We start from the raw sequence: 15423 nt of genomic DNA on the forward strand, positions 1-15423 counted from the left end.
CTAGGCAAGCGAAAATACTTAGCAGCACTGGAAAGCTACAGTGCTCTACCAAGGACGTACTGTAGATGATGCCTGCTCTCCCTTCCTCATGTAGTTGCTCTTCCCCTCATTTCCCGCTGTGGTTGTTTCTGCTCCCCTTCTGTCATTGCTCCTCTCACAGGGAAGGGATGAATTTAGCTGGGAAAGCTGCTTCCACTCCCTCCCAGGCAGCCGCAACTCTTTACTGGCTGGCTGCTATTATCAATTCCTTGCAACAATCCCCTCACACAAAGTACAGTTCAGCTGCACATTTCTTACATGCAAAGGCTCAGTGTGCTTGTTTGCCTTCACACAGAATCACAGACTCACAGAATCACAGGCTGGAAGGGACCTCAGGGATCATCTAGTTTGACCTTTCTAGGAAGAGCACAGTCTAGATGAGATGGCGCAGCACCCTGTCCAGGCGACTCTTGAAAGTGTCCAATGTGGCCGAGTCAACCACTTCCCTGGGGAGATTATTCCAATGGTGACTGTCCTCACTATGAAAAATTTCCCTCTCGTGTCCAGTCGGAATCTCCCCAAGAGCAACTTGTGTCCATTCCCCCTTGTCCTCTCCATGGGACTCCTTGTAAAAAGGGAGTCTCCATCTTCTTTGTAGCTGCCCCTTAAGTACTGGTACATGGGGATGAGATCCCCTCTGAGCCTCCTTTTCTCAAGGCTGAACAAATCCTGTTCTCCCAGCCTATCCTCACATGGCAGGCTTCCCAATCCTTTGATCATCTTGGCAGCCCTTCTCTGGACCCCTTCCAGCCTGTCCACATCCTTTTTGTATAGAGGGGACCAGAACTGTACGCAGTACTCCAGGTGTGGCCTAACAAGCGCTGAGTAGAGTGGGGTAATGACTTCTTCAGCTAGAGACAAGAATATTTCCAGCAAACATCTTGCAACTCTTAACAAAGGTGAATTTCAAGTAAATCATATGGCCCTGCTCTGTCACATGGTTTTAAGCACCCAACACATATTGTAGATAGATAGCCTGGACATGCTTGCTAAGGGATGCAGTGTGGGGATGGCCTCCAGTCTGACTGGGTCCTTGGCTCACTGGGTGCCAGCTCTGAGCAGCCCCTTCCTTCTCGTTTGCGCCCTGGTGTACATCTCACCCATCTCTCTTGCTTTCTCTTCCCTGCTCCATCCTCTCTTCTTTCCTTTCACCTGTCTTCCTATTTAGTTTTCTCCTCTGGAATAGTCACCAGAAACATCATGGATCTAAGGTGATCTGTGCTGCTATCACGCCTCCCTTCGGCTCCTGCATTTCACCTCCACCCCCACGCCTCTGCCCATTTAGTTTGGAAGCATTTTGGGCTGGGACCATCTACTCTTCTGAGTGCCTAGTAGATCATGGGCCACTTGGATGGTCTTTAGGCACTGCTTTAGCAAACATGACCGCTGACATTGATAATCCCAGGAACAGCTACTTCACCCTTTAACATGTCAGAAAATCTAGGCAGATGAAGCACTGTATTATAGCATCCCTCCTAGCACCCAGCCTCTTCTGAAGTGGTTCACATCAGCAAAACATGGTGGTGTGGCACAGGGAGCAGTTAGAGGGTGGCACACCTTAGTGAAACAAAAGAGGAGGCTAATTTTACCTGAATACAACCGTTTAAATAAAATCTTAACTGGTACTTCAGAGTTAATCCCCATTCTTGGGAAAAGAACTTCGTAAGATTAAATAGTCACACCTAGGACTTGTATTTTACGTGGTAGCTACAGCCCAGCATCCTTGAACACTTGTGCTGGCCCACATGTTCAATGCTGAATTAGAAGGTAAAAAAGATGCCACCAAGAAAATCACCAGCACCTGTTCACACAGATGCGTGTTTTTTCCCTTCCATTCATGTATTTGACCAGGATTGACCTACTTAGCTGTGAGCAGCTGGCAACAGCTTAGCCTAAAGATATGACTCCAGCCTCCCAGATCACACAGGAAATATGTGTAAAGTGCCTCTTTCATACACTTCTGCTTCCTTGGTTTTAACCCATTTGATAATGTTAACAAGCACAGAAGCCCTCACATAAGGCAAAAGACTGTGAGCCTTACCATGTCTTTAAATGCCCCAAGAATGGCTGCGGTAATAATCCCCAGAAACAACCCGATGATGTTGAGGACTGTGGAGGACCACAGCAACCGGTACAGGTGAACCACGTCCTGACAGCTGCTCACACCGAGAAATTCATAGTAGCTGGAGGACTGCTCTGAACTGAAAGGGAATGCAGAAAACATCACTGAGGTGAGAATGGTTTTGCACAAAATACAGAGCCCCAGAGGATCCGAATCCCTCCTGCTTACTTTCCTTTTTGGCAAAGTAGTTCATCCACACTCCCACCAAACACTGCTCAGATGAATTGGAGAAAGCCCTACTGTAGAAAAAAATTGGCTCTGCTAATGCCAGCATTAAAAACGTAGTCCAACTAATACCAATCCTATCTTGGCTGACTGGTGGTGTGCACCAGCAGGGACTCTTCCTTTTTTTCACTCGGGTTCTCTGAACACAGGCATAGTCCTGGCACACAGATGCTGCCCTTGTCATTTAGCTACCAGCTAAAGTATGCTTAGCATTGTTTTTTTTCCTAGCTCACCTGGAAATCTCCTGGCATCTATGAAACTGGGGGAGGCAAGTTGCTTAAGCATTAATTCAACCACAGGAAGGGAGATTTTGCCAGCTGGCTACATTTGTTTATGGTGTCTGTGGTTCCAAATTAACGGATGCAACTCAGTACAGTATAATGATGTGCCTTTTCACTATGGATTGTACTATCCAGAAATCTTTGTTCATATTTCTACACTGCACTGGCTATTGTAAATCAGGCATGTTGTGAAGTTAATCCTCACTGTCTTGCCCAAAGTCAGAAACGTCCTACTACAAAATTTGTAACCAAAGTTTCCTGAAGTTCTTTCCAGTACCTGCCTTAATGCTAGACCGCTAATGAGCTCCCAAACCAGTTACTTGAGTTGGAAAGATTTTTTAAATGCCAAGTCTGTTTTTGCACTGTTAGGAAATTGCCATCAGATTATGGTGGAAACCAGAAGTGAGCAGTTTGTGCTCGCTCTTCTGTTCCTCCATCCCCAGCACACAGGGCAGCAGTGGAGACAGTGGTTAGGGAAAGCTCTGCAGAGGAAGGTAGCAACGTGGAAAAACCCATAACATTTCTGGGAAGAACCAAGCCAAACACAGTCATACCTGGAGATGTCCAATAATTTTTTGTGGGTCATGGTTTTGGCATTGTGGATCTGCTACTGTTGAGTTCACTTGGGCCCTATAATGAGCCCAGATGTTGCTTAACTAAATAAACCTTTAGCTTCAGCTGCCAGGAGGCTGAGGAAATCTGACTTGCGATCCTGCCTGCATACCTGTATAGTGCACGGTTGACACCAAGTCACTTCATGTGACTGCGTCTCCTCCTACTTCTCTCTAACCATCCCATGAACAGGAATTGCTGAGTCTGTAGTGCAGCAAGACTGCTTCTTTACTCTGGATTAGTCCATGCTGGTGCCCTAAGACCTTGCTGTCCACTGTGGATTGCTGACAATGGCAGAACGCATGTTTAATTATATAACTGAATATTGTCACAGCAGTGATCAGTCCCAGGTGCTTAGACAAACCCAATGACTTAGAAAAATGACACTGAGGATCTCCATCTGGATGGGGAGTATTCCTGATCTCTCCTTGGTTCTACCTTATGCTTTAAGGAACAGAGTTTCAGTCACTTTACCTGGTAACTCTGAATGCTTTCACCCCTTTAAGACCCCTGTTCTTTTCTGTATTCAATTCAGTGTTAACCTGCAGCAGTTAGTTGTGTACCATGGAAGAAAGCACTCTCAGTACAAACACACTGCATTGCAACTATGTTGTCCCATCATCTGTCTATCATAGAAAAGGCACCAAAGTTGTGCATACTCTACCTTTCCCATGTTATTTGTTTTGTATACTTCCATCATGCCCAGATTTAACACTTCTTACAGAAGCAAAAGACTCTATCATTCACAGGGAGATTAAATCCATTCCACAGACCTGCACTCACTTTGTGTCTCTTGCGTGCATCAGAAATACATATTGCATAGAAGACTTCCCTCTAGTGCCAAAGTTCATTTTGCTTCTCTAGTTGAGTCAGGATCTGGGCAAGAGCTACTCCTTCATGCAGAAGCTGTGTGTAGAAGCCTCACTGTATCAGCCTCATTCCCCTACACCTAAAATGTTCACGCCTGGCAGCATGCTAGCCAGAGCTTACAGGGGACTGGGGTTATTCAGGGCTGCTAGCATGTGAAAAGGAGGCAAAACCAAAATAAAACAGCAGTCGTAGGAAGGAAGAAAGATGAGAAATACATAGAGGGAAAGAAGGAAGAGTGACTGGGTGAGCTGTAGCAGGTTGCAGAGGTTGCTTGCGAGTGCATGGTAAGATGATAGTGAGGTGTGCAGACGGTGAGTCAGGCAGAAGAACTGCTCTGTGAAATACTCCCCAGTCTCTTGTGTGTGGCAAGACATGATGCTGCTTGCAGCTGAAATCTCTGTGTGCCAGGTGGCCAGTCAGTTGTGCGAGTTCATTTCACCTGTCTTCCACATTATAAACCCTTGGACTTTGCTGTGATATAGTTTCCTAACCACCTTTTTTACTCCTGTTAAATCGCTGCATGGCAACCCTGTGCTGACCTTCAGCTGATCTTTGTAAGCATAGCTACACTTTTTCTCTCCTATCTTCTGACATTTCACGCTTTCGTAATGGTTAAGTCAAATGGACAGTTTCAGAAAACACTCACAAGACCCTCTGTATCTAGCCTATGAGAATGTAGCAAAATCCCACGCCTACAGAGGCTGTTGCTAACAAAAGAGCTCTGCATAGGCCTACAACGTAATCTCTGCTCATGGACACCCATGTTGCTATTCATTTTGTTTCCCCCAGTGTGGTAGGGGAAAAAAAAAGTGTTCATTAAATCTAATGGAAAAATTGCATTACAAGATCAACAGTAAATCTTGACAGGGCTATGGCTGATTTTGATCACACAACAAAGAGCTTATGGACATATTTAAAGAAAAAGAAACTGAAATAATGCCAACACTAATATGCAACCCCTGACCTCTTCTCTGCTGGCATCAGGATTTGAACCACAGAGGAACTGGATTGCTCAGCATACAAGCCTCTTGTGTGGCTTCTCCAGGCCTAAGGGCACCTCTCCCTATCGTTTAAGAGGAGGGACAAAAACCCAAGGATTCGTCGGAGGCCATTGACTGCGCACAGGTACTTACTTCTCACAGTTGTACAGGTCACAGCAATAGCATGTGTTACTCTTTACTTTCAGCTGGCACTTGCTGTTTAAGGTATAGCATGTCACCTGCCAAGAAAGAAGAGACTGACTTTTATTCTCAGTGTTTCAGTGTTGTGAGAATCATCCTATTGACCGCAAAGAAGCAGCTACTGCGGTGTCAGGTTTTATTACCTGTTGTGCAGAAAGATCCTGAGATTCCAAAATCCATGACTGCAGGGCAGAAGGGCATCCCTGAGGAGTTTCATTTGGGACATCAGTCCCTGAGTCTTGGGGCATTTGCACTATGGAACCCAGAGTCCCCAGCACTGACCTGCAGCCAGGGCTGCCTGACTTTTCAAGCACTTTGCTGCACTGCCTGGTGTATTTTGCCAAGACCCAGAGTTTGCAGCTTGAGATGCAGATCCCTATGGCTGTGATGCAGGGACCATGGGCCCTAAGAGATATACCACCGCAAGCCACTGAACTGGATAGGAATACCAGTCCATTGTAGTGGGGAAATGGGCAAGGAAGCCAATTCATCTGAACAGCTTCTAATAAATGGGAGCTCTCTCCTTTCAGTAACATCCTCTTGAAGAAGAAAATAATTAGGAACAACAACAAGAAGAACAATCTCCAAACCCGCAAACAAAGCCGCTCTGAAAAGATCCAGGCAGTCCAGCAAATTTTACTGTCACTTTACTGCCATTTACTGCAGGCTCTTGGACAGAAAACTGAAAAGGTTTGTTTGTGTGAGCAGCAATTGCAGGGATGGACAGATGTTAGAACAATAAAGGTAGGCACATGTAAGCCACTCTCCATCCAGACAAGTAATAATTTTAATGACTCCTTAAGTGTGGTAAACATTAATCACTTCTATTTGGCACTACAGACCAACTGAAATATTTTATATGTAAGGCTAGTTTTTCCTGAGATTTTAATCTTATTGACTTTGAAATGCTGGAGAACTGTCAGGTTTTAAAAGTTAGCAGGTCAGAAAACACATTCTTTCTATAGTTTCTATTCTGATAGAAAAAAAATGTACTGTAACCACTAAGAAGTATTTTGTTCACAAAATGCAAAAAAAATGCATTATTGAATGGAAAATTCCTCATAATGAAAAAACAGAAGGAGCATGCTTAAGAATACATGCCTGCTTTTGAAAAGCTTCTGCCAGACAGTTCGGCTTAGCCACGAATGTGTTAGTCTGAGGGACAGTCTCCACAGGAGTTGTTAAACTAGATGTTTCTCAGCTCCCCTGTTCTGGATCTGTGTATCCTCTTCAGTGTGAAAACTGCCACTGCTGTCGACTCTGTACTCCCACGTGTTTGTTCACAGCAAAAAGGAAAGCCTTGAACACACACACTCAGCACCAGAGAAAGTTCATCTTGCAGCTGGTCTCAGACTTGCCACGCTTGTCTTTACCAGGATTTGCTTGAGCAGTGGAAGTTGGGTGACAAAGCTAAAGTTAAAATGATGCCTTGGGATTGCTTTGCTGCCCAGGACAAGGCTGAACCTGTGGTTAGTGTCTTACACAAATCAGCTCTTCTAATACAAAATGAAAGTTAGGTTATGAAAGGACAGTCTCAGTATAAGTTGCAATCTGGAACTGGAGCTCACAGCCTGATACAGACACATTCCACTTGTCACAAGAATATCCCACCCTGAGATAGGACCTCGCTTCATCAACCTTGTTCTATTGTGTCAGAACTTACTGGAATTTCCCATAAGGGCTTTGTTGGCCTTAAGTCATATTCAGCTGCAGCTGTCTTCAGCGTGAGCTGCAATTTACTGCAGAAGAGGAGTGTGCTGCCGTCAATAACTGCATCAGCTCAATCAAGATCCATCTCAGAAGTGACTGAAACATCACGCCTGGCTACTTCTCAAAGCAGTCAGAAAACTGATCCTGGAGCAGAGTGTGCCAATGCATCCGCAGCCATTGGCAATACACAGCCATTTTGCGGGGATGCCCTAGTGCACTGAGCGTAACTTAAGACTTTGGTTTTGACTACCTGTATGCAGTCAAAATGGCCTAGGACCTGCATGGTTAAAATACCCTTTTCCCATTACACATGGATGATTGGGATTGGAGTGGGCTGCTAAAAAGGTGGATTTTTCTGATGCATGGCTTTGGGGACCACTGCTGATAGGAAATAAAAGTGTTTTTCCCCTCTCTGAGCATCAATAAGGCCAGTTTGCCCTTTTTATTGTAGATAGCTAGAAGTATTAAAGAGGGAGATCGACAAGATCTTAAACATATTTTTAGCTGCTTCTAGGCTATGAGACGTATTGTATTATTGGCCAAGGGAGTTACTGTAGTTGTCTATTTTTATCACTGCATTTTTAAAACAGGCAAAGAGCAAGACACTCCTTTTTAGGAGAACAGTGAATAAACCAAAATAAACAAATTACTGTGCGGTGTGAGCAAGGGAGGTGGATACGGGCCATTTGTGGGTATTCTGCATGTCAAGACCTATTATTTCATTTCAGTGACCAGACATTTAGCTTTTTCATGTTCTGGCTGTTTGTGCCTGTCTATCCCCTCAGCACCAACTGAAGAGATGTTCTCACCTCATGGTAATTTCAAGAAAATCAAATTATTTCTGCTTTGAGCAAAGAGAAGAACTGAAATAGGGCAAACTACATGAGCTAGAGACCACTCACAGACTAGAGATGGCAATTAAAAGGAAATTTGCACTCAGTAAACAATCTGCTTTCCTAGTTAGGTGTTCACCTGGCATGCAGCACATGTCCCATGCTCACTAGCTGGCTAACTTTGGAAAAGCGAAAGCCAAGTTCAAATGCCATGGATCATTAACTCTGAATTAGCATTTGCTGACTCCAGATCAGTGGACAACCAGACAAGAACATTATTACAAACTAACTATGCTCTTAAAAGATATGGGGGTTTTGCCAGAATAGAGCAAGGAGCTCTGGGTGGCCCAACTTTAGACATTCCCAGGATCTGCAGAACTGGGGAATCCTGTCTGGCCAGAAGCCCGAGGCTGGGGTCACCTGCTGGGTGTTGTGGTCAGTGTGACGCCAGCTACATGCTTATTACAGTAATCAGAAGCATTTCTCAGGCCATGTCTGTGTCTGAGTGTGCATACACACTTTAGAAGAGGATGGATTAAAACTTATAGAAAAGGGTATTGTCACAGATCATAAGTTTGCCTGGGTAGATCTTTAGGCACAGACGCTAATGAAATATTTTTGTCATGCATCTTCTGGAATCAATAACAGGGTGCCGGAGCAGCAAGATTTAAGCATTATTAGCTGCTTAACCTGGTAATATACTTTGCTAAGCTGTCTGGAATTATTAACGGTAACATTCCCTGTACACTTTTTCTTAGACATGGGAGGAATGGTGATGAAGGACATCTGGCTTTTTGTAAGTTATACTGCTGTTTAGCTGTTTTCAATCCTGCTCTGCTTGATTTCCTTTCACTCTCACCAATTTACCACAATAATAAAATGAAAAATAGGAAAAGAAACTAAATCTGGACTTCTCAGGAGGCTAGCCATTTGGGTATGGGCACTTTTCCGAGCATGTTAATATCATTGAGGTAATAAAAAAGCGGCATTCAAACCGCTGACATTCTTGGCCCGTGCTGGATAAATACAGAGAAGATTTCAAGTCTTCTGGACAATGCAAATGGATTCATGTAGATATTTCCTATTCCACTTGAAGTCTACAAAAACCTCCTTAGGGAAAGATGCCAATGTGACAAATACATTCCAGACAGTTATATAGTATAGATGGACTAGGAATCATTCCAGTCCCAGAGGAATGTACTGGATAGAAACACTGATGATAACTCAAAACCTCACTGGTTGTAATGATCTGTAGTCATCAGAGGCTTGGACAAGTAGGGAGTCACTTGTGGGAGAAAAAACAGTAGGGTTTCTATCAACCCATGACCTACATGTACAGACATGCTCTCAAACACCGCCTCCCTCCTCCCCAGCCCCTCTAAACACAGCAGAAACAAACATATGATGAGTTTTTTTTACCTCTGTCTGGTAAGCATCATACAGGAATCCTATACCACTTGAATAAAACTGGCACCTTTTGTTATACAAAGGTCTGGGCTCCTGTAAAGAGAAAAACAGCCAAGAAAGTACTTGGTCTGGAGGAATTGCAAAGGTACCGTGTCCCATGTCCCCATGCCAGATGCTTACAGCTCTGGGGAGCTGTAGCCAATGCAGACACTTGGGTAAGCAGCTCACACACCCCCATGTTGGTTTTCTTTCCAGAATGGCTCTCAACAGGGTTACATCTTCCTTCCTTGTTCTGCCACTAAGCTATGTGAGTGTCATTTATTCTTCACTGTACAGTCACCTCTTTTAAGAAGACATCACCCCTGGCATTTAACCGCTCCTTCCCTGACGTCAAATCGTACTGCTGTATGAGAGTGGTCCAGTCACTCTTTCTCATACAGTTTCTTACCTAGCAGAAAGAATTACTTTGCTGTTTGTCTTCAAGATACAAGACTTGCTTTTTAAAGGATTTCAACAATGTCCCTACAGAAAACAAAGTAAAATAGCTAATACTTCAAGCATTCCACTTACTGTACACTTCAAACCCCAAAAGCAAAACAAAGAATGATGAAGAAATGAGGGCATAAAGGGGAAATAATTTGCACTAAGTTTGATTTCGCGTTATTTTCCATTTATGCTTATTGCATTCACTGCTCATATTTCATATTTTGCTTGTAACAGTTCCCACAAGTTGATATAAAGGAAGAACACAATGAAATATCCTTGGCCAGATGGAAGATGTGTGTTTCCAAACTTGGCGAACGGCCACTTTAAGGCTAGAGGCTGCACACCTCGGCCAGTTTCAGGACTAGACCATAATTGCCTAGGGAGGATTTGATGACAAAAGAGTCCTCTGTGATCAGATGTCTACTCCAAAGCAAAGTGTGGGAATTAATTACATTGGCAAAGGAAGTCTTTTTCAACTTTCTGCCACTTATCTAGTCCTAGGTCATGATCTGTGCCTTCAAAAGCACTCAGATGCTCTCCAGTGTGTCAGTCGGACCACTTCCAAGAGAGAAGATTGAAGCCCACTATGTGCTGTCCCCTCTTTGAATGCTAACTTACAAGCAAATGACTACTTAAGTTGTTAGCAGAAATCTGTGCTGATTAACTTTCATTGCATTTTAAAGCTTTATGACCCATCCAGGAATAACCCTGAAATTGCGAAAGATCTGCACTACTTAAGATCACTTTGAGTATCTTATGCTTGTTGGATAATGAAGTGTGAACTGTATAAATCTGCTGACCCAAAATACATCATCAGTAAAAATGCAGAGCTAGGCAGGAATGCACATAGGTCAATGAATAAAGCTCATCCATTAGCTTCTTTGCCTTTCTGATTACCCTGGCAAACGCAAGGAATTTTAGACACCAACTCCCAAGGGTTAGGAAAAGGTTAGCTTCCTGCATCCAAAAATATTTATATCACACAAGTAAGAAAAAATGCTTCAGTAACTCTTTTTCTCTAGAGGAAAAGCAAATACCACACGAACAGCATGCCATGTCTTGAACTAAGGCAGCATTCTTCTATAGGCCTGGGAAAGCATTAGCCTTTAGGCATGACTTCCAGGGACAGATCTGGTTGGGAGGACTAACAGGGTGGTAGTTTCTCTGCTAGCACAGCAAGTATAGGATCAGCCAAAGGCTGTGCTGCCCTTCTTTCATAGAATATCATACTCCAATGTTGATTTCATCTGTTGTATGGTGATGAAATGAGAGAAAAGGGGAGTGAGCAGTAGAAATGGCTTTTTCTGTCATGAAGAGCAAATCCATGAAGAACTGATGTCCACCATATTCACAACAATAACAACTTTCAGTATGATCCTGGAAGATCCTGGAAGGAGGCAACGGTCAAGGGCACCGAGCCCAAGCAGTGTTCTCAGTCCTGCTGGTGAGGAGAAATGGCTTGAGGAGGGTTGGATGGATCCAGCAGGTCAAGAATTGGCTGTGCATCTGGAGTCAGTAACAGGAATTTGGCTTTTATGACCATGAGAGTATCTTTCATGACCAAGGACTTCGTGGAAGAGATGGGATCCACCTGACTAATCAGGACAAAAGCATTTTTGCCTACAATCTAGATAACTGGTGATGAGTGCTTTAAATTAGGAGCAAGAGGGGAGGGAGATGAGGACCAACTATCAAGTGAGGAAGTAGTGGACCAATGAGAGAAGTAAAGTGAACAGGGTGATGTGGACAAGAGAAATCTCATAAACAACATAACAGAGCTAAATAGGGCCCATTTCAAGTGTATGCACATTAATACGGAAGAACCCATAGGACAGCACAAGGAAAGCTCTCACCCCTTTTCTGGGAAGCTTAGCAATCTTTGAATTGTCTGTACACTAACACACAGCATGAAAAACAGTTTGAGGTTTGTGTGCAGTCACAGGCAATGATCTCATTGGGATCACAGAGATGTGGTAAGATAGCTCACAGGACTGGAGCGCTGGATGGATACAGGCTTTTTAGGAATGACATGTAGGATGATGGAAAAAGGAGTTGCTTTTTTATGACAGAAAGCAGGAAGAATGCACAGAGCTCTGCCTAGGGGCAGATGAGCCAGCTGAGAGCTTATATGTCAGTATTACAGGCCAGACCAAGGGTGTCTTCTATAGACTTCCTGATCAGGAAAAAGTAGATGAGACTTTTCAGACAACTGGAAGAAGTGTTGCACTCACAGGCCCACGTGCTCATGGAGTACTTTAATTACTTTACTACTTCAAAGTAGTAAAGGACTTTACCCTGACATCTGGGGGAGACACAATGTATCTGCTGCAGGGACAACACAGCAGGGCACAAGTAATCCAGAAGGGTTCTGGAGAGCATTAGCAATGACTTCCTAACTTGGACGATGAAGGAGCTGACAAGGAGAGGAGCTCTGCTGGACCTCATACTTACAAACAAGGAAGGATTGGTCAGAGATGTGAAGTTCAGGGGCATCCTTGCCCTGATAATGAGACAGTGGAGCTCAGGATCTGGAGAGGTGAAAGCAGGGAAAAAAGCAGGATCCCAACCCCAGACTTCAGCAAAGGAGACTCTGGCCTATTCAGGGATCTGCTTGGAAGAATCCCATGGGATACAGTCTTGGAAAGCACTGGGGTCCAGGGGAGGTGGTTGATATTCAAAGATCACCTCCTGCAAGATTAAGATCAGTTCATCCCAACAAGCAAGAAATCAAGCAAAGGCAGCAGGAAGCCTGACTGGATGAACGAGGGGTTCCTGATATAACTCAGACACAAAAAAGAAGTGTACAAGGAGTGCAATCAGGGGAAAGTCACCAAGGAGGAAAATAGAGAAATTATATGAGGATGTAGGGATGGGGTTAGGAAAGCCAAACCCGTCTGGAGTTCAATTCAGCGAGGGCTGCAAAGGGCAACAAGAAGGGCTTCTACAGGTGTACTAGCAGCAAAAGAAAGATTAGAAAAAATATGGGCACACTACTGAATGAGGCAGATGACCTCATAACAAAATACATGGTAAAGGACAAAGTACTCAATGCCTTCTATGCCTCAGTCTTCAAACGAGACCAGTGGGAAAATCTGGGGCAAGAAAGACCCTTGCTGGAGGAGGACCAGGTTAGGTAATGTTTAAACAGACTGGAGATACACAAGTCCATGGGACCTGATGGAATGCACCCACGAGGAGGCTCAATGTCAACGCAAAGCCACTCTCAGTTAGCTTTGAAAGGTCATGGTGTTCAGGGAAGATTTCTGAGTACTTGAAGAAAGCAAATGTCACTCCTGTTTTCAAGAACGTCAAGAAAGAGAATCCAGGGCATGAGACACTGGTGGGAAGGTGATGGCACAAATAATCCTGGAAAACATTTCCAAACATCTCAAGGACAGGAAGGTGACTGGGAGTAGTCAACATGGATTTGCAAAGGGAGAACCGTATCTGACCAACCTGTTAGCCTTCTACATGGATGTGACTGGCTTGGTGGATGAGTGGAGCTTCTGGATGTGGTTTTTCTTCACTTCAGTAAGGCCTTTGGCAGTCTCTCACAGACAAGCTGATAGAGTACAGGCTAAATAAATGGGCAGTGAGGTGGACTGAATGCTGGCAGAACTGCTGGGGTCATGGTGTTGAGATGAGTGACATGAAGTCCAGCTGGAGGCCATTCAATAGTGGTCTACCCCAGGGGTCAATACTGGTGACAATATTGTGTAACACCTTAATTACTGAACTGGATGATGGGTAGAGTGCATCCTCTGCAAGCTTGTAGATGATACAAAACTGGGAGGAGTGGCTGAAACACCAGAGGATTGTGCTATCATTCAGAAGGACCTGGGCTGGAGAAATGGCCCACAGAAACCTCAAGAAATTCAGCACAGGGAAATGCTAAATCTTGCACCTGGGGAGGAATAATCCCATGCTCCAGAAAGGGCTGGCAGCTGACCATCTGAAAAGCAGCTTTATAGAGAAGGACCTGGGCGTCTTGGTGGGCAGCAGGTTAAACATGAGCCAGCAATGCGCCTTTGTGACAAGAAAGGCCCACAGTATCTTTGTGTGTATTAGGAAAAGCATCACCAGCAGGTCCAGGGAGGTGATCCTTCCTCTGCTCAGCACTGGTGAGACATATCTGGAATACTGGGTCCAGTTCTGGTCTCCCCAGTATGAGAAAGACATGGACATACTACAGTGAGTGAAGAAAATGACCATGAAGATAATTAACAGACTGGAATATCTGTTGTAAAAGAAGCTGAGAGCTCGGACTGTTCAGCCTAGAGAAGAGAAGGCTCAGGTGTACCTTATCAATGTGTATCAATAACTGATGGGGAAGTAAAGATGGAGCCAGACTATTCTCAGTGGTGCCAAGGAAAAGGGCAAGAGGCAATAGGCACAAAATGAAATAAAAGAAATTCCCTTCGAACATAAGAAGAAACTTTTTTACTTTATAGGTGATTAAACACTGGGAAAGGTTTCCCAGAGTGGTTGTGGAGTCTCCATCCCTGGAGGTACCCAAAGCTCAAGTGGACACAGTTCTGAGCAAACAGCTCTAGTTGGCAGTGCTCTGAGCAGCGGGGTTGGATTAGACAACCTCCAGAGGTGCCGCCCAGCCTCAGCAACTCTGTTTTCGTGAAGAGGGTCAGAGCCTACTTCAGGATATGAGCAAACTAACAAGTCCTCTCAAAGTACCACAGGTTGCCAACCTAGCAAATATACCTTTGCACCTGGAGACAGGTGCTCCCTCACCTTACCTTCTGGGAATGCATGCCCTTACTGCAGGATGCTGATGAGTGACACCACCACACCACACCAGGAGGTTGTGTATGGCCCCGAATGTTAATCCTCCCCTTGGACAACTCTGTATCTTGTTAAAGGCAGTGAGAAAGCTGTCTAACCTGCCTCTATCAAGTACAGGAGGAGCCTCACCTTGGCCCTGATCACACAGCTTTCCTGCCCTTTACAGCTCCTTCCTCTTAAAAAAGAAATTGGTCCTTTTATTGGTTTGGTCTTTTAGCACAGGCACGCTTGTGACTGGAAGCAGCACTGTTCCCTGAGGAGAGAGGTGATTGATTAATCCATACCCACTATTTTCACTTCATATTGCTGTGCAGCTAAAAGGTCAGAGCTGTGACATGGAAGCAACCACTGTGAATATAGTTAATAAGCTTGCATGCACAATCACAGCAAACAAGTACTCTCCTTCTTGCACCTAATTCTGAAAAGCAAGCCTGCCGCAATAGTAAACCCAGCTTTCTGCATTCAGTCTGTTCTTCTAAATGCATTTGTATGTTCAATCAGTCTGGCGACCCTAAATCAAATAAGTGATGATTGAGTGTATAAAAAGAACAGAGATTAGGTAACATTGACTTTATCCAGACACCCACAGAACTCAACACCTAAAGCATGCAGCTTTTAAGTAGAGGTACATTGGGATGTTGAAAGGTTGCACTGGTAAAAGCTGCTGTTTGAATTAGATTTTCATGCCACAGAGGTGTTGTGGTCTGTCCGCCTATTAGGGTAGACAAACAGGAGTTTATATGAAACACCTTATACTAAGGTGTTTATATGAATAAGGCACCACACAGACATTAAAAAGAGCTTAAAAATTATCCAACAGTATGTCACACTGCATTAACACCCATTGGATTTTATTGGCC

At 44.3% G+C, this 15423-nt stretch overlaps 1 protein-coding gene across 1 annotated transcript in view; it reads right to left on the reverse strand.

Moving 5' to 3' along the window:
* Positions 1-15423, reverse strand: part of TMEM255B (transmembrane protein 255B) — a 70525-nt gene that overhangs the window by 9566 nt on the left and 45536 nt on the right. Inside the window, exons 5-7 of the mRNA XM_064446145.1 lie at positions 9293-9373; positions 5283-5368; positions 2081-2240 (exon numbers count right to left, since the gene is read on the reverse strand). Of these exons, the coding sequence (XP_064302215.1) occupies positions 2081-2240; positions 5283-5368; positions 9293-9373 (327 nt within the window). The remainder of the gene's footprint in view (positions 1-2080; positions 2241-5282; positions 5369-9292; positions 9374-15423) is intronic.

Source organism: Phalacrocorax carbo, chromosome 1, assembly GCF_963921805.1.
Source record: "Phalacrocorax carbo chromosome 1, bPhaCar2.1, whole genome shotgun sequence".
NCBI lineage: Eukaryota > Metazoa > Chordata > Aves > Suliformes > Phalacrocoracidae > Phalacrocorax > Phalacrocorax carbo.